Source organism: Phoenix dactylifera, chromosome 12 (assembly GCF_051530095.1).
Source record: "Phoenix dactylifera cultivar Ajwa chromosome 12, Ajwa_hap1_PhDact_Kaust_v1.1, whole genome shotgun sequence".
NCBI lineage: Eukaryota > Viridiplantae > Streptophyta > Magnoliopsida > Arecales > Arecaceae > Phoenix > Phoenix dactylifera.
In genome coordinates, this window is record NC_143201.1 from 8561783 (window position 1) to 8580494 (window position 18712).

The 18712-nt window shown below is 37.1% G+C and overlaps 1 protein-coding gene across 1 annotated transcript; it reads right to left on the reverse strand.

Moving 5' to 3' along the window:
* Positions 1-14537: 14537 nt before the first annotated feature.
* Positions 14538-16976, reverse strand: LOC103724255 (trihelix transcription factor PTL-like). The gene is made up of 2 exons (XM_008815454.5): positions 16474-16976; positions 14538-16032 (listed from the first exon to the last, which is right to left on the reverse strand). Exons 1-2 carry the CDS (start codon positions 16860-16862, stop codon positions 14835-14837), a joined length of 1587 nt encoding a protein of 528 aa, XP_008813676.2. The 5' UTR covers positions 16863-16976; the 3' UTR covers positions 14538-14834.
* Positions 16977-18712: the final 1736 nt, after the last annotated feature.

The following is an 18712-nucleotide window of genomic DNA, read 5'->3' on the forward strand; positions in this document are numbered from 1 at the left end:
CAAAATCTTTTCAAGTTACCGCTTGCATCCCAAGATTTATATTGTCTAACTATTTCTCTGCTTTGATATTGATATTATACCATTATGATGGTTTGCATGATGGACAATCTGACCCTCCCTCGTATCTGAATCTAATAGACAACTATGTTCTTATCAAGGATATAGTTCAGGGTATCATAGTTGATACATGGTTCGAGCTGTAAATTTACTGACCTTCAAAATATAGTAAGATATTCGATCCTTCAAATCAAGGGACCACCTACAATCTCATCCACTTCATTCACACTTTTGCTCTTGATAGTGTTTTGTGAGGTGGATTGCCAATGTCGATCATTTGGTTTGCTAGCTCATCCGGGTATTAGTATGAGATTTGACCTTAGTAAAGGACAAACTCCATGCTGTCACTATCCACTTACCCAGTCTTATAGGTGCAATGTCAAGTCTCACCCATAGCTACGAATAAATATACTAGTTTAACATAAAGCTGACATCAAGTTATTAAAAGTTACCTATAAGTTCTAGCAGTGATAGCATGCTGAATTTTAAAATTTTTTACATCAATGGCTGCACCTGTTTGGGTTGCCTACGTACCCCTTCACAAGGGGATTAAGCCATACGTAGTTCTTTTGCGGAAAAAAATCAAATTAAATATTTTAATTCTAGCATGCATAAGAAATCAAATCTCAAAACACCACAACAAGAACTCATGATCAATATGCCGAGATTGTTTAAACGATTATGCTAAAAATATTCCATGATTAATATCAGATCTAAAATGAATTTATTAATTAAGTTCCAAACTTAACTAATCTATGACCCAACTAATCTCCAAAGGCCCATCGAATAGACTCTAAAGATTACTCTGTGAGAAGCCCCAAAAGAGGTTTAACCCTCGGGATTGGATTCTATCTTGTTTGAATTCAAAATTCAAACAATATATGGTTCATGCAGGTGAGATAAGATTGAAATGGATGGTGCTGATTTGATTCCATTCAATTTGAATTCAAAATTCCCATTAACCATTTCAAAATTCCACTCACAATATTCCTATTTAGTTGGCGGATGAATGAGCCATCTGATTCATGGTTTCCATGTGACTTAATGTTTGAATTCAAAATTCAAACTCAGCACATGTCGCCACCCATTTGAAACATGCTTCATTCATGCACCATGAAGGGAATAGGTTTGACTTGTTCAAACACTTATCATGAGATCTCATCTCATGTTGCCCCTTCCAGATGGTTGCCACGTGTCACATGGAGCCATTAAATAATTTAAATTAATTTTTAATCATATTAAAATTTAATTCATGGCGCCATGCATGAACATGTGACATGTGAATTTCGAGATCCGAACAATTCAGATCAAACCCATTTAATTCGATCAAATCCTAACAATTAGGGAAGTCCAATCTCCTTAAGTTGAACCCAATCTAAGTAGGTCAAACTCTAATTAAGCATAAATTGAATCTAATCCAATTTGGTCAACTTAAGTCCTCTTAGTTCATACCTAATCCAATTAGGTCAAAAATCCTGATTGAGCTCAAAATTGAATCCAATTCAATTTGGCTCATCCTTAGTCCAATTACTCAATCAAATTGAGTTTATTAGTAATTTAATTACTAATTAATCCTCTAATAATTACTTTAATTATTTTATAAAATAATTTGCCAATCGAATTGACCAAATTACTCCTGAATGATTCTCAATCATCCATCAGCCATCTTGATCAATTAGAAAACTGTTATGCGTGTGACCTCATAGGTTCAAACCTAAACTGGTAGTACAGAAATGACTTCCTGCACTAATCGATGTGACCATCTAGCAATGGTACCCGACGTTCGGATAGGCCAAATATATGTGAAGCAAATATTCTGAAATTCTGGACTATGGTTACTGTATAATTCATCCCTTTGACTCCTCATGCCAAGATGACCTCAGAGTTCTATCAACTCTGTAATCAGTACATCCACTGTGTGATCAACTTTAGAAATCCTGTGACTCCTCACAAGAATTATCCTGACCAAGGTTTTGCTCAATTGAACACAAAGCATTATCTCCTATTTTCAGGAGGGGTCAATTCCATCTTGACTCACGCATCGATTTCGCAAGTACTTGACTGCACCCAGTAATCTTCAATTCCAGAATTAGAAATTTTGTTAGTCCGGTACCAAAGTACAGTAAGTTGCTTGCTAATCACTGTGGTGATCTCAGGTCTGAGGGATACTTATACCCGTATCCACTCGGAACATCTCTCGACAGTAGAGCGTTCCAAAATTGGTTACGTTCAATGAAATGTACTCCTACACTTCATCTGTGTGACATATCAGTGTCTCCACACTTCTTGGTTAAGAGAACAACCAATGTATATGTCAACAACGACCTAATCTCGATAATATTGTCGTCCTAGTAACAACATATCGTTTGGTCGCGAACAGGTTTAAGGACTCGAAGATAAATCCTCCTTTAACATAAAATAAGTCCTAAAAATTTTATCATATAAGAGTTAATTTGAAAATGTACAATAAAATGATGAATAATACCTAATAACACTTTATTAATTTATCAATTTATTTGTAAAATTCAATCATCAAAATGCTGATGATTGACACTTAGGATATAAATTCCAACAACTCCCATTTAGCCTAAAGCCAATCAAGACAGTATCTAATACCCATCTTCAATTTGTATTCATTGAACTCTTTGATGCCGAGGACTTTGGTAAATGGGTCAGCCAGATTTTATTTTGTAACAATCTTCTGAAGATCAATGTCACCTCGTTCTATAATCTCTCAAACCAGGTGATAGCGTCGCAAAATATGCTTGGTCCGCTGATGTGCTTTGGATTCTTTTGCTTGAGCTATGGCTCCAGTGTTGTCATAAAATATTATAACTGAACCATCAATAGAGTGTGCCACTCCAAGCTCGATGATGAACTTGCGCAACCATACAGCTTTCTTGGTGGCATCAGATGCTGCAATGTATTCTGCTTCGCATGTAGAATCTGCCACTGTGTGTTGCTTGTAACTCTTCTAGCAGATAGCACTACCCTTAAGAGTAAAGATATAACTCGACACACTTTTGCTATCATCTTGATCTGACTGAAAATTGTAATTAGTATATTCCTCAAGTTTCAAGTCAGAATCACCGTAGACAAGCCACTGGTTCTTAGTATTTTTCAAATACTTAAAGATGATTTTTACAACCTTCTAGTGGTTGCTACCTGAATCAGACTGGTATCTACTCACTACTTCTAGTGAGTATGCCACGTCTGGTCTAGTACATGTCATGGCGTATATTATAGATCCCACTACCGAAGCATATAGAATTTTATCCTTACTCCCTCTTTCTTGGGGAGTTATTGGACAATCCTTCTTAGAGAGATTAATTCTATGGCCTATCGAAAGATAGCCTTTCTTGAAATAATCATATTGAACCTCTTCAGCATAGTATCAATGTACGTAGATTGGGATAATCCAAGCAATCTTTTAAATCTATCTCTATAGATCTTCATCCCAAGGATGTAAGATGCTTTACCCAAATCTTTCGTGGCAAATTGAGATGATAACCAAACCTTTATTCCTTATAATGCAGGGACATCATTCCCAATTAATAGAATGTCATCCATATACAAGACTAGAAATATAATTACTGAACCATTGATCCATTTATAAATGTAGGGTTCATTCACCAATACTTGCCTTATCGACCAACCGAATTTATGAATGTTAATGTGCAAGAATTTGATATGCTTTTCTATTTCCCTTGCAGGTCTTCAAAATACATCTATAGTGATCTTAGATTGCTGGTCATCGGTAGCATCCTTGTGATGCATCAAGATGAAAGCCGTTCGCTTCCTCGGCCTTTAAGTTGACTAAGATCTTCGGGCATTCCTCTAGTTCTACAGAGCCACCCTCCATGCTCTTTGGTTTATTGACCTTCACTTGGAAGATGTAAGCTAGTATAAACACCATGTTTACCTCTACCTTGTCTAGTAGTGAGCTAAATTGAATCTTCATAGGTGCCTTTCACTCTTGGCTTTCAAGTACATTAGCCTTCGTGGCCGAACTAGTAGCAGAACTTTACCTCAAGTGTGCTAGGCTTCCTACTTGGTCATCTATGTTCTTCCTTCTATTTGCTTCTTCTCCATTGTTCTCAGTCCTTGCCATCATCACTTCTATATCTTCATCATGTGTTTAGAGTTGTGATAATGGTTGATTGAACCTTATACTATCCACTAGAGTAATTAGTGGCTTAATGATTCCCGGACTCCATTCCACTCTAGGAGGCTATAGGTCCTAAACTACAACTTTGCCTTTTGCCACATTTGCCAATTTAATATTATTTTGAATGATGATAGTCCCTAAACTCTACCACAAGTGCATGGGTCGTGACAAGTAGAACAGGGCAAAAAGAGTATTGTTTCCACAAGGAGGCGATTCAAGTATCAATTTATAAATTTCCTATATTACTTAGACAACCCCAAATTGATGTGACTGACTGCAATTTCTTAACCTGAAAAATCAAATATGAAAGGTTCCTAGGGCCTGGATTTCATCAATTGAATTCCTTCAATGAATTTAAATCTAGTTGTTAATATTCTGCTAATTACAATGACCGAATTTTCTTTTCTTTTTATATATGATATCCTCTTTCAAGGTATAACACCTATACCTATATTTATCCTATGTCTACTTTCGTGATCATAGAAATTAATATAAATTCATTCTGATCTGTAAAATTCTTGAATGTAGGTCACAAGGGTGTGCATTTATTTCTAAACTATACTACCAATGTTTGATGAATTCACCAACTAATATTGAACTTCAACTTTCGTTACTTCATTCAGCATCTTAAGCATGCAATTCATGGCCAGTAAATTCCAAGAATGAAAACCGAAATCATCAAATTGCAATTAACAAATGATATTCAATACAACCATACTCAATTCATATAAAAAATTCAATGACTACGTCCTAGCCCTAGAATAAGAAAACTAGCAAATTATAACTAATAAAACAATCCAATTATTTCTCAAATATAAATTCGAATTCAACATCCTTAATAACAATTCAGCAATTAGAAATCAGAGAAAGAAAAAGAACTCTGTATTTGCAAAAATTTTGAGCTTCGTTCCTCCTCTTGAAATTCTAGCTTCTCCTCCCTTATCTGCTGGCCATCCCCTCCTTTCAAAACCGATTCTCTTTTTGAATTTTAAAACAGATTTTCCCCGTATCTGCTGCTGAAATCCAGAATTCTTGGCTGATTTTATTACCCGACTCCAAGCTAGATTTAGAGCACCAAAACGACATAGTTTGGAGTTAGGCCCTGCACATAAGTTTTAGATCTCGTTCTCATATTTCCAGTGCACTTGGGTTTGCTTTATTCTGACTTCTAGAACTCCAGATACAAGCTGAAAACAAAAATAGGTCTGGGATGCAGTAAACTTCTGGACAGATTCGGTCTTCTCCATTTATGCTAAGTTTTAAACTTTAAAATGGTAGAACTAGTTTTGAGCTCTCCATAACAGTTTTAGTCTATGTCTTAGCTTTCCAGCAAGCGAAACAACACCTGAAACAGAGGTCTGTAGCTTCAGTTAGAACCCAAAAACCGAATAGTATTCTAGTTTAACTAGACCAGCCCAACTAGGATTTGCTCTCTAGGCCTAGCCCGAATTCTGCCTCTTCACATCATCCTAATTTCAACCTAATTCAATAATTAAACACATGCAAAATACTAACAATTTTCAAGAATTAAATAAATGTAAAAGACACCTAAAATTCTAGACAAACGACCTAAGAAATATACAAAACACTCTGAATCAAAACAATTAGGACTAAAAAAATGTGTGAAATAAATTCCCACATCAAATGACCGAGTTAAGAGTCGTCGGCCTTCTGTAGTTATCTGAGTCACTCCTATAATTAGATAGGGCACCTTTGTTTGATGTAGAAATCATGATACCGATCTTATCAGATTGATTGAACGTCTCCTTCATTCATTATTATTCAACTTGGGTTTTCCTCCATCTACAATTCTTTGAGACTTGATCAACCTAGTGCTTCCATTATCTCATCATTAGAAGGTCCTGCCTAGCAGTCATCCAATGCCTTCAGTCTGTTGAACTTGTTCCAGAAGAATTTATGTGACTGAAGTAATTCCTACGGCCAACATGCATCCCATCTCAAGGTCTCATAGTATAACCACTATGCTTTTAAATACAAATAATCTTCACATTTCAGATTATCAAACTCTCACCTCCAATCAAGTTGAGACCAAGCCGAAGCTTAACCGATACTCTATCCACATCAATATATTGAACCTCTTGTTTCTTTGGTACTAAGGATCTCAAATCCACTAAAGCCATATTTACCTCCACTTCGAGTAAAGGATTTTCATCTGCCAACATAAGCCCTTGTCCTTCTTTCGAAATTTTTGCCTACCATCCACAATGGCTTTTTGGATAGCATTCCACTTGGCTATGCAGTTAGGGGTATGATAGCTCTACTTATTGTACCATTTACAATATTTCTTATCCTTCAACTCTATGGGTAGAGAGATTTTATATCCCTCGGAAAGCCGTGTCTACCGATCCTTCAATAGATGATTAAAAATCTACTCTTCTTAACGTCAAAAGAATATTTCACGTCATTTTTGGAATAGGCTATCCAGAAATTGACCGATTTTGTAGTGTCTGCTGACTCAACACCTTACAGACATACAACTTTCTAATGAGAATCTTTGCTACGCCAATCTCGTTTCAACCCTCTCCTTTGAAGCTACATCAATCGAAATCATCGATCTCCAAGGTCAAAATTTCAAAGTTAGGATTTCGTGAATATGTCCCTTTGGATGCTCTTCTTTGCTCTTCTTCATACAAAATGTCCCGTAGTTCATTGCTTCAGTGGTTATCTAGAAGAAGTTAGCAAACTCCTACCTAGCAAACTCAATCTCTTTGAAAGATATATAGCAATAATTTCTAGCCCTCTTGTTTCTAGCCATAAACCATTCCATAAATTTGTCGGGCTGCCAAACTAGCCTAGCTAAATCAGCCATTGAAACTTCAAGCTCAATCTAGTAGAACTGTCTATGGAGTTGAGACTTCATATCTTGTCAGGTATGAATGGAGTTAGCGGGTAAATTCATGTACCATGTGAAGGTTGATCCTGTTAATAAATTGGAAAATGGGCAAAGCTTTAGAAAGTCATTAGTATTGGCCTCATTGTATTGAACTAAAAATCAACCAAAGTGCTCAATGATGGACAAGTGTTGCCCAGAGGTGCAGCCCAAGAGGAGGGGGTGAATTGGGTCTTAAAAAAAAAAAGACTTGTGAAACTACTAAAAAACTTTTGCAGACTTAGAGAGCTGGTAGCGAAATTAAAAAGGCACAAATAATGCAGTAAGGTTAAGAAAGCAGTTAAAGAAATGCGGTAAAGAGAGAGAGACAAGCCACACACAAATATAGAGATTTATAGTGATTCGGTGCACTCTCAGCACCTACATCCACTCCCTAAGCCAAGATTAAGACTTCACTATAATCCACAGATTATAGCCTAATTATTTTTCAGGCTCATAATCAGAAATTCAGTTGGTTTTCCCAGGCAACCAACCGAGAAACTATCCTTGTTTGTTTTTTCGAGCTCACAAACAACCCACTTGGTTTTTCCAGGCAACCAACCAAGAACCTTTACACAATTTGTTTTCCAGGCTCACAAACAACCCAGTTGATTTTTTCAAGTAACCAACCAAGAACCTTTACACTGTTTGTTTTCCAGGCTCACAAACAACCCAGTTGGTTTTCAGATAAACCAACCAAAAACTTTTTTCTTGCTGAATTCTTCCGATTCAGCAACTTTCAATTAAGGCTTGGAAGTGTCTTTACAAGTTCCAGATGATGAAGCTGTTACAGCAACAAGTAATCCAAATAAATGATTGTTGTAACCAGAAAACTAAAGTTTCAGAAAATATAGAATGAATCAATAGAAACTATGCTGAAGTCGATGAAGAGGTTGGCTGTTGATGAAAATCCCAATGCTGAGCACCAACTCTTCTTGACGCAATGGATGAGAAGCTTCGACTGATTTCCTCACAGAAGAAAGTTCTGAAGAATGCTGGTGAGAGTGATGAGCTTTTTGGCTTTTTTCTTCTCTTTTTTGATTCTTCTTCTTGTGGTATCTTCTTTACTTAATTGAGTGTATCTCTCCCTTGTTCTCTTTCCTTTATGAGGTTTTCTTGAATTTATAGCCAAGTTTTTCGGAGAGATTCAAATTTTTTTTTTGCCATTCTGACAGGAATCTTTTCTGTTACAGAAAAGGACAAAATTTGTTACAAGGTTTCCGTTGCGGTGCTAGCTGTACAGGGGTCGACTCATGCAGTCTAGGGGTTGACTCATGTTTATCATAGGTCGGCACTTCAATATATTGAGACGGCTCTTGCTGCTGTAACTTCAAAGAGTCATCTCTTTATCCTTAAGGATCGACTCATTTGCTTCAGGGGTCGCCTCTTCAAACACAAGAGTCGACTCATCAAATAATCTTTCTAACCAACGCTGAGACTGAGTTAGGGTCGACTCTTCAAATATAAGGGTCGACTCATCAATGTCAGGGGTCGTCTCATTAGAAGCAAGGGTCGACTCATTAAACAATCTTTCCGACCAATGCTGAGACTGAGCTGGGGTCGACTCATCAATGTCAGGGGTCGACTAATTAGAAAAAAGGGTCAACTCATTAAATCTTGTCTCAGGCGGTAAAAGTCTTGCGGGGGTCGACTCATTAACTACGCCATTTAAGGAAAACGTGCCCGACTCAAACTTATCCTTTTTGCTCAAGGGTCAACTCAAGTGTCTCAGACAGAGTTCTTTAGACTTTTTCTTTGATCTTCATGGATTGGATTAAGGTCATTTTTCTTTTAGAACATATCCAATAAAGAGAGTTTGCAGTGCTTCATTTTTATTTTGATTTTTCTTGACTTATAGATCTTCACAATCAAGCCAACATCATTAGTACATAATATTAACTCAAGTATTTTGTAATCATCAAAATTCATCCTTTAGGATTGACAACAAGTCATCATTCTCAAAAAATATCGAGAACTTTGAAACTTTGTAATCTCATGAGAACTCATAAAACTAATCATGCCAAACAGGATATGGCTTTTGATATACCAGTCTTAAAATAGGTTGATATGCAGATCTTAGCTGGTCTCACACCATTTCGACCAATTGAGCTGTATTCAGGAAGTTTCCTCTCTTTGATCCTTGGATGTCAAGTTGAACAAGGAAAGCCAATCTCAGCACCAGCTAATAATGTGGATTGTTGTACATTTGGAAGGTACCCTGATTAGACTATTGTCGCCCCCGACAAAAAATTTGGTATCACGGGTTGTTGAGGTGGAGGCGGCGGCATGTGCTCAAGAGGTTACCCCCCAGTATAAAAGTTAGATGCTACAAGATGTTGTAGTTGTGGTGGTGGAACCCACTGAGTTTGCCTCTAACTCTTAGTGCGAGCATGGGTTGTGCTTGAGACCGGACATTCTACTCATTCATCTCGATGAGATGACCAACTCTTGCAGGTGGCGCTAGTGTCAATAAGACATCATCGACGTTTCTTCGAAGGATATTGCAGGGATCAGAGTGGCTAGGAACCACCCTTGGCTCAAGCGATGGCCATTTAGGAATTATAGCATTGCTGTCCATAAGCTCAACTTGACTATTTGGAGCACTTGCCCCAAAAGTAGTATCCTCATCACCTCTATCTTGGGAGCCCAAAGTTTCAGCATGGTAGAATTTGGCCTCACCTTTATCATAATCTAAAAGCATTTTAAAGATAAGCCTCTCCAAAAACCTAGCATACTATATTGCAAAGACTAATGGGCCAAAACATGATTGGTCTTGTTCTCTATGCTATAAACTGGAGCGATTTGCATCACCTGATACCAATCCGTAAGAACTGAAATAAGTCGATCGACCTATTTTACTATTGATGCAGAAGAGACTTCATGATTATCCATAAATGATCTCAACACCATGGCCAATTGACTGGTAACAGCCTCCAAGAGGTTGGGCTGACTCTCATCCATGTGGAATTTAATCTACGCGACCATGTCATGGAGTGAACCACCTTGATAATGAGTCACCTCCACTAGAGGAGAATGACTTTTTTAGGCAAGCTCCCTTGGAGAGGTAGAGCCCCCTCGATTATTGAAGTCTTGTAGATTTGAAAGAGGTAATCTAGACGATGCCACTTGAGAGTACAAAGACTCCTTGGCATGGAGCAATACTTGTCTGGTTGTCCGCCTATTGAAATATCAACCTTCTTCATTTGTTTGATGACAGCTACACGGTTATCCCACCGAGCATGCCAAAAAGAACTTATTTGTATAGAACATTTTTCACCACCTAGGGATGGGCATGCCAGAAAACTTGTCTGAAAAGTCCTCAAAGCAAGAGGTAGATACGCAAGCTTGCCACCAATGCTTGAGTTGCTAGAAAGAGGACAACAAAAGGAAAGATAATTTTAATAGTATAGGTCCAAGACCTTTAAGTATTTCTGCTGTCGTCACACCATCTATTCGAAGGTAGATGGATAAGGTTGTATATGGTGTAACCAAGGCCTCAGTTGAAAATATCTATTCTTAAGATAGAGTCCTACTGGTAATCTAAAAGCATAATAAAGTAAAGGTAAAGAAAAGATAAATAAAAATAAATTGGACTGATTGATGTATTGAAGGGTTCTCTTTAGATAACAATTTGCTTTTTTATATACATAATAATAACTATAAAACAACTCCCGATTCCTGCAACCATCCATGTTGCCATAATCTTCAGTGGTTCTAAAGGTTTGCCTCCATGATTCCATGCATGTCATAGCTGCGAATCAAATCATGATCTAACTAAAACTAATAAACTTTGCCTTGCAACTTATACCCATGTATCATGGTTGGTCATAGCCAAGTCTCTTCAACTTATGCATCCATACAGTTAGATTTGTCATGGCCAAACTTTGTTAAGTTTAACATGAGTCACGTGACTTTCACCTGTTTTGACTTCTAATCTTGTCTATGTCGTGCTTGCTCACGATCGCCAACTAGATTGTTAGGATTGAGTGTAAACCTAAGCAGAGCTAAGGATACTAACAATTTTTAGCTAATATCAGCTGTGCATTGGAGATGTCTTGGGTACTTAAGTGGAGCCAAGGATCCCAACTAATTAGTTTTAGCTAGCAATTTTTGGACCAGGCCTTGGGCTATTACAACGGCATCAGAGTTGAAATACTCTATGCTTAATGTGCTTGAAGATGCCATAGCACGAGCCTTTTTAGGGCAAACCATGCTTAATGTGTTTGTATTTGAACCCTTCCTTGGTAATGATGTTATTATTTAAATAAATGAATGTATAAAGATCCATGAGGGACATGTGTTTAATCCCACATTAGTTACATGTTGGGAAGGTATTGCATATTTAAGTAGGAACAAAGATATCGATTATGTAACTTATGGCTAGCTTTGTACATGAGCTAGATTGTTTTAAATAGTATCAGATCTCATACGTTATCAAAGCCCACCAAACCCACAACTCATATGGTTAGGAATACTATGGTGTGGGTCCCATTGAGACTAGCAACGAGCTAGTCATAATGTTTATGATTGCCATTAATAAGGATGCCAAGTGTGTGTTTAGAGGTTCTCGTACTTTAGTGGTGGTGAAGGACCTAAAATAATTACATTTTAGTTAACCTTTTTTGAGTGAGATCTTAGGTTGTTACAAATGATATTGCAAAAAATCCCATATTTAGCTAAGAGACACTACAGCATATGCTTTTTCGGGGTTAATCGTGAGCCATTCAAGGTGACTGTGATTAGACTCTTACTAGCAAGAAAACTAAGACTTAAATAAAAAAAATGTATGAGGACCTCTGCACATGTACAAAATCCAATATTGACTGTGCATTTAATAAGCCTTAGTTATTTAAGCATGACTAAGAACATCAATAAATAAATTTTGGCTAGCCTATTTTGAATGAGGTTCTAGATTGTTACAGGTAGATTATAAATCAGAATTTAATATGATAATGTGTACATACATACATACATACATACATACATACATATATATATATATATATATATATATATATATATATATATATATATATATAGAGAGAGAGAGAGAGAGAGAGAGAGAGAGAGAGAGAGAGAGAGAGAGAGAGAGAGAGAGAGAGAGAGGATGCTTTTAAGAGCATTTGACTCCAATGGTTTCAAGTAAAAAACAATGAAAGATCTCTTAAAATGAAAATTAAAACTGTTGATCATGATCTAAAATATTTAAACCGCTTGAAAAAATATATATATATTCGAGATCTTTTGCTCATGCATCAAGCTAGTAAAAATGAAAGATAGCAATATAGCTAGTAAACAAAAATATAACATAAATCTTATAAGTTGCAATTCCAAACTATAGATTAAATTTTAGCTAATATGGTATTTGTAAACTATAAATTAAATATATATAATACTATATTGTTAAATTGGTCAATTTTGTTTTTATTTGATGCCTAGATAAGGATCTCAATAATGCATGATTTTTGGTTTCTGACCAATTTAAATACTATGGAAGATAATCATTGATGCTACTTTCCATTCTAAGAGATCCTTCATTGTTTTTGACTAGGAAACATTTGGAGCATAGCAAAAATATAGCAGAAATCTTAAATCTGCAATAACATTGATCTTCATTTATATGTTTTAGAACCTATATTGATTAAATTCTAGAGTAGATGGAACACATATAATATTTGTTATATCGTTAAAATAGTCGATTATTTTTATTTGATGCATGGTAAAAGATCTCAATAATGCATGATTTTTTATTTCTAATCAATTTAAATACCATAGAAGATAATCAAGATGATGGTTTTTGTTCTAAGAGATCCTTAATTCTTTTCTACTGGAAAGCATTTGGAGCCAAATGCTTTATACTCCTCTTGATTGTAAAATCAATAATAAAGCATCCAAATCGAAGATCTATATCATTAGGATTACTAAATATACCTAAAAATTAAAAATTATTTATTTCAATAGTCTCTAACCTGTACACCACATAGACATAGGATGGATGGTTTTCATTATGCAAGTATACTAAAATTGTGATAAATTGATAAATTGAGAATCTATCTCAATAATCATGATCCATACATGTCCCATAGAAAAACATGCATCATACTATTTTAAAATATCTTTAGATTGAAAACCAATAGATTTTAATACTTAGATCATAGGAAAACATGGTCTTATATTATTTTAACCAGTTATATTTACATCCAACATGATGGATAGGTTAGAGCCTATCAAAATACTTTATTATTGATTTCAAAGTGTTTTTATAATATAAATCATGATTAAAGGTATAGATCTTTGTGTGTCCATGATTGATTTTGGAGTCTGTAGGACTCCACATGCACACACACATATATCTATGTATGTATATATGTGTATATGTATTAAAGAGCTTTGTTGATCTAAGCTTGATTAAGCTAGATTTGTATTTCACTCGGCTTGATAGAGCCCATGAACCTATTTCAAAATAGAAATAGTCAAATTAGAATTTCTCATATCAGTTGATCGACCTAAGTTTTTCCTTTGCTAAAAATCAGCCATGTTAGCTACTGAAAGGATCAACTAATTAGTTTCTCTTATTCATATGGTGCAAAATATGGAGTAGTGCTATACTTAATGCTTAAAAAAGGGTTCTTGACATATTAAATTCTTAATTTTTCTGTATTTGAATATTAATTCCTATCTCTTTATAGTCATATATAATCTTTTGTAAAATTCTCCATTAGTATAAATTAGTCATTCTACTAGCTATCGTTGGCTAAATGCTATTTAAGGCTAATCAAAGTTGCAAAAGGATGAAAATGCTCTTATTTTAAAAGCTAACGAGACTCGAGATTTGACATCTTCTTGCTCTCATCCCTTTCTTTCACTCCTGACATGGAATATGATGGAGGGATACAAGTGAAGTAATCCGTTAAGTTTGACGACTAGGGGCAAAATTATCCAGTAGATATGAAATTAATACCTTCAGCATTGTGAAGGTAAAATATTCATTCTCATCTGATTAACTTAGATATATAAGCTATTAGTTACAAAATTTCAGCAATTAAAATTTAAAATTAGAAAATACAGGGATTAATGTGCAAATATGAAAGATATCAAGAAGAAAGTCTATTTTCCTGCCTGACATTATGGGCAATGGGATCATTAGTGCAAGTCAGAAGACTATGCGTGAACCAAAGAGAGAGGTCACTAATCTAAGTTGCGCGGACCTTGAAACTCTTGTAAGTGTGACGTGTTTTGCAAGCTATGCATACCGGCATATTATTATATTGACAGAGTCGGCCTCAGTTCACTTGCCAAAAAAAAGGAGTCGCCCTCATCAGCCTTGATCGTCGACAGATTATATAAATGAAAATTTCTAATGGTTCGATAACCAGTCACTTGAGAAACATCTTAGAAGTTATCCGTGTTCAATATGTTCACTTTCATAAAAATTACTATATTTGAAAGAACCTCAATGGAAATGCTAGACAAACACGCCCCTTTTAGGCTTTCTTTTCCATAGTAGGATAGCTTTAAATCTACCAGCTCTGATTATAACAATATATTCTAATCAATGATTACCTTTCCTCAAGGCTTAGAATGGTCGCCAAATATCCCTGTGTTAAAATCATGCATTCAACCTACAAATTATCCTTCCAATTGCTACCTCTTGTTTTTCGTACATCTAAAACAGACATTGCACAGCTGACTACTTTATCTCTAGCTGTTTGCCAAGCATCATTGCTCACCCACAAACTCTTTCTCACTGATCAGCAAGCGAAAGCAACAATCAAGACACCCAATCAAATCTCCATTAGAACTAGAAGTTCCATTACTGGGCTGTGGATCAACAGTCTCTGCTGCTTGGCCGACATCCTCATAACAGTCCTCCTTGCCTCTTTGGCCGTCTGAAGACTCGAGATTTTTGTAATAAGGGCAGGTCCGTTTGTTCTCTCTGCGCTTCTTGTTGCACTCCTTGGTTTTCCTAAAATAGTCATTAATTTCTTCCAACTTATCTTTGCACCCCTTAGAACTTGGATCATAGCCCAAGCAAGCCATTGCTGCCGAAATCTCCTCCCACAGATCTCCCTTTGCGTGCCCCCCTTCTTGGAGTTTTGACTTGATGCTGGCTTTTAAACCGATGATCTCGGAGTCAAGCCATCTCCTACTGCTTAAATTGCCATGTGCTATTTCGCTCTCCATCCCGTTGTGATTGACATCACCTTCCAATATGCCTATGGATGCGAACTCCCGAAACTGGGGCTTCATTTCACGCCGGCTAATCTTCTCCAATGCCTCCATTATTGCGCTGTCGCGGGCTTCGATCCAGGCCTTCTCGCTGGCCCAGAGCCGGTACTCTCGATCTAGTCGAGCTGCTTCTTGTTTCCTCCATGCTTCCTCCCTGGAGATTCTTTCTTGCTCCATCTGCTCAAGAGTGTTCAACATCTTCTCCAGCCACGCCTCTTGGACCTCCATAAATCTCCTAACCTGAATGTCAACAAACTCCTTTATCTTTGACTGCCAGCTGTTCCTACTCCTCTTAAATGATCTCGTGCCTTTCTCCATATCTAGTTCATTTGATTGGAATGCTAGAATAGTGTTTTGATCCTCCCCTTCCTCCCCGCCATCTTCTTCAGTTGATGAACTTCCAAACTCGGTGGAATTTGACAAGACGAGGCTCTCGTAGAGAGCTTGGAGAGGTTCATTGTTTGCTTGTGTAGCGGAAGAAGTTGTAGCATGGAGGAGTGGTTTGTTTGTGATGGCATTGTTGTTTCCACCATAGAGGGCCTCTAACTGTCTGAAGAACCTATAATGTTTCCCATCTTGTCTCCCTGCCTTCCCTTCTTTGGTCTTCTTGTAGTACTTATACAAGTTCTCTAGCTTCTCTCTGCATTTCCTCCCACTCCTTTGGTACCCGTTCTCCTCTGCCATTATCCTGTAATTTAGGAAGTTGGATCACTCAAACAAACACTAGTATAATAGAGATGCGTTGATGTTATAACATTGGTTCGCTTAAAAATGAAATACACCAGCATTCAGGAGCCATATGTTTACCAGTGTATCTTCGTATGTCTTGCGATTTTTTATAGCCACAGATCATAGTAGATGTAGCAAAGGCCAGCACTAAAGAAGTGAAGAAATATTTGTTTTACAAGAAACAAGTAAAAGAAACTAGCAACGTTTTAAGGAGCTGTCACCTCCAACAATAAAAAAACTTACAGGAAAGGGTAAGCTCAAAGTATGTATAATGCTCAAGAAAGGAGAGGGCGGGGAAGGGGGGAGGGAGAGAGAGAAAGGGGAGAGAGAGAGAGAGAGAGAGGAACAACAACAAAGACCGATATAAAATCAAGAGATGCCATGGTTTATTAAAACGTACCGAGAGACCTCATCCCACAAGGGAGCCTTGTGAGCAGCTTCCCTAAACCTGGAATCCAACCGGGCTCTGACCTCCAGAAGGGTAAGAGTCTCCTGCCTCGGCCACCTCCGTTGGGTCTCGCCTCCAGCACCAACACCACCGAGCTCTTCAGAGGAACCAGGAGGTAGCAGCGGAGGTGGCGGAGGAGGAGGATAAGGGGCAGACGACATCTCCTCTCCCTTACTAACTACAAGTACCATCCCATAATGCTGGGGACTGGCAACGAGGCTCTGGTGGTGGGCCGAGAAAGGGTCGGGAAGGCCATGAGAGACCGCCGGGAAGGGAGGTTTTCCAGCCATCAGTAACTGGTGGAGGTTGGGCAAACTGTACTGCTCCGCTATTGGCATCATTTAAGATCTATCCATCAAGAGGTACCAACAAGCAAACAAGGCCAAAAAAAGATAGCGTGGAGATACAGAGAGCGTGTGGGGAGAGAGGGCGAGAGAGTCGGATCGTGTCGTTCACAAGGAAACAAAAAGGAGGTGGGAGCGGAGCAAGTCTCTTTTATGATACGTGAGGGGTGTACGTATGTTTGTGATGAGAGCCCGAGTGCTTGCTGCAGGAGGACGATGTACGTCAGAATTTACGGTGGTTGAAGTAGAACTGTAGATGATTTAAAAGGATTTATCCTATATCAAGTAGGTACTTAGTATCGAGCGATATATCTTAAGGAAGACTTTGCTATGGTGATTGACAAAATTCGGAGAATGAATAGGTATGGTGATGATCATCTCATTAGCTGGGAGATATATAGGATGGCTCAGATGATGGACGAGTTTCAAACTGTACAAATTTTTAGGAAGGCAAATCAGGCAGCAGATTGGGTGGGCTTTTTTATAGTTCGGTACTTCAGTGATTTTTTTTTAGGTCTTTGTACCAGGCACTCCTACCTCTTCGTCTTTAAGCGGTTCCTAATTAAAGAAAAAGTACCGTTCATACGCGAGCCGAGGGGAGGACAAGGATGTAATTTGTGGGCCAATGGGAGGAGCTGACGTGTCCTCACTGCGACGAGGGAGAGAACCAAGGAGGAAGGTAGTGGAAGGATGACGCTGTTACAGTACCCTGGACTTTTTGACCTTTCCCAGCGCCTTGCTTCCGGGCATCAACTAGTGGTCGTATGGATAGGTAGCCCAGTCCGTATCTTCGAAAAGACATTTGAAGTTCCATGTCTCCGTCTCCATCTTGGGTGACCTTGTATGGATATTTTTGAAATTTTTTTTTTACAACACTGCAACATCCATAATTCTCAAAAAAAATACTGCAATATGCATTTTGGACTCCACTCATATATGGATATATATGTACGTAAATATGTACCTACATCATAAATATAATATATATAATATATATATGGATGCATATATATATATATATTTTATAATTCCAACCATATACATATACATATGTATGTATTTGTGTATTGTGGGGTAAAATCTGTAAATGCGATAACTTTGTTCAGCAGCTTGGCATATTACTTTCACTATAGAGAGATCCAAGATTTAAATCTTAAGGATGACATTCAAATTATATTTTAAAAAATAAAGTCATTAAATATCAAAAAATTACCAATCAAAAAATGATACTAGCCACCACAATAATTTAAATTTTCATGTTTAGTATAATTAAAAAATTAATTCAAGAGATAGATTATTAGAAAAATTGCCTATTTATTAATTTTCCATCTACTGGTTGTTATGTGATAGGTACAAAATCGGTGATCGAGCAACCATGCATTGCCACAATATAATATATACAAAAGGAGATATGTGTGTATAAATGTGGACTACTCGATTGTATAACTTGATTGCAAGCAAGTATATATCTGTTGCCCAAGGTGACAACCCAAGAGGAAGGGTAAATTGGATTTTCTAAATTTTTATGACCTTAAATTAATTTATATATGGATATATGATTTGGCTTATGTGAAGAGTATAAGTGCAGTGGAAGTAAGATTAGTTAAGCTCTAATCAATCACAATTAGATCATTTTAAGAAATCAAGCTAGAGCAACTACACAATATAATAAAGAGAATAAAGCAAAAAGCACAAAATAAATGGAATGCAAACATAAGGACGTATAGTGGTTCAGTGCACTCCAAGGCACCTATGTCCACTTCCCAAGCGTTTCTTGGAAATTCACTATAACTCCTCGGATTACAGTTAGATTATTTTGCCGGACTCACAATCCAAAAATTCTTACA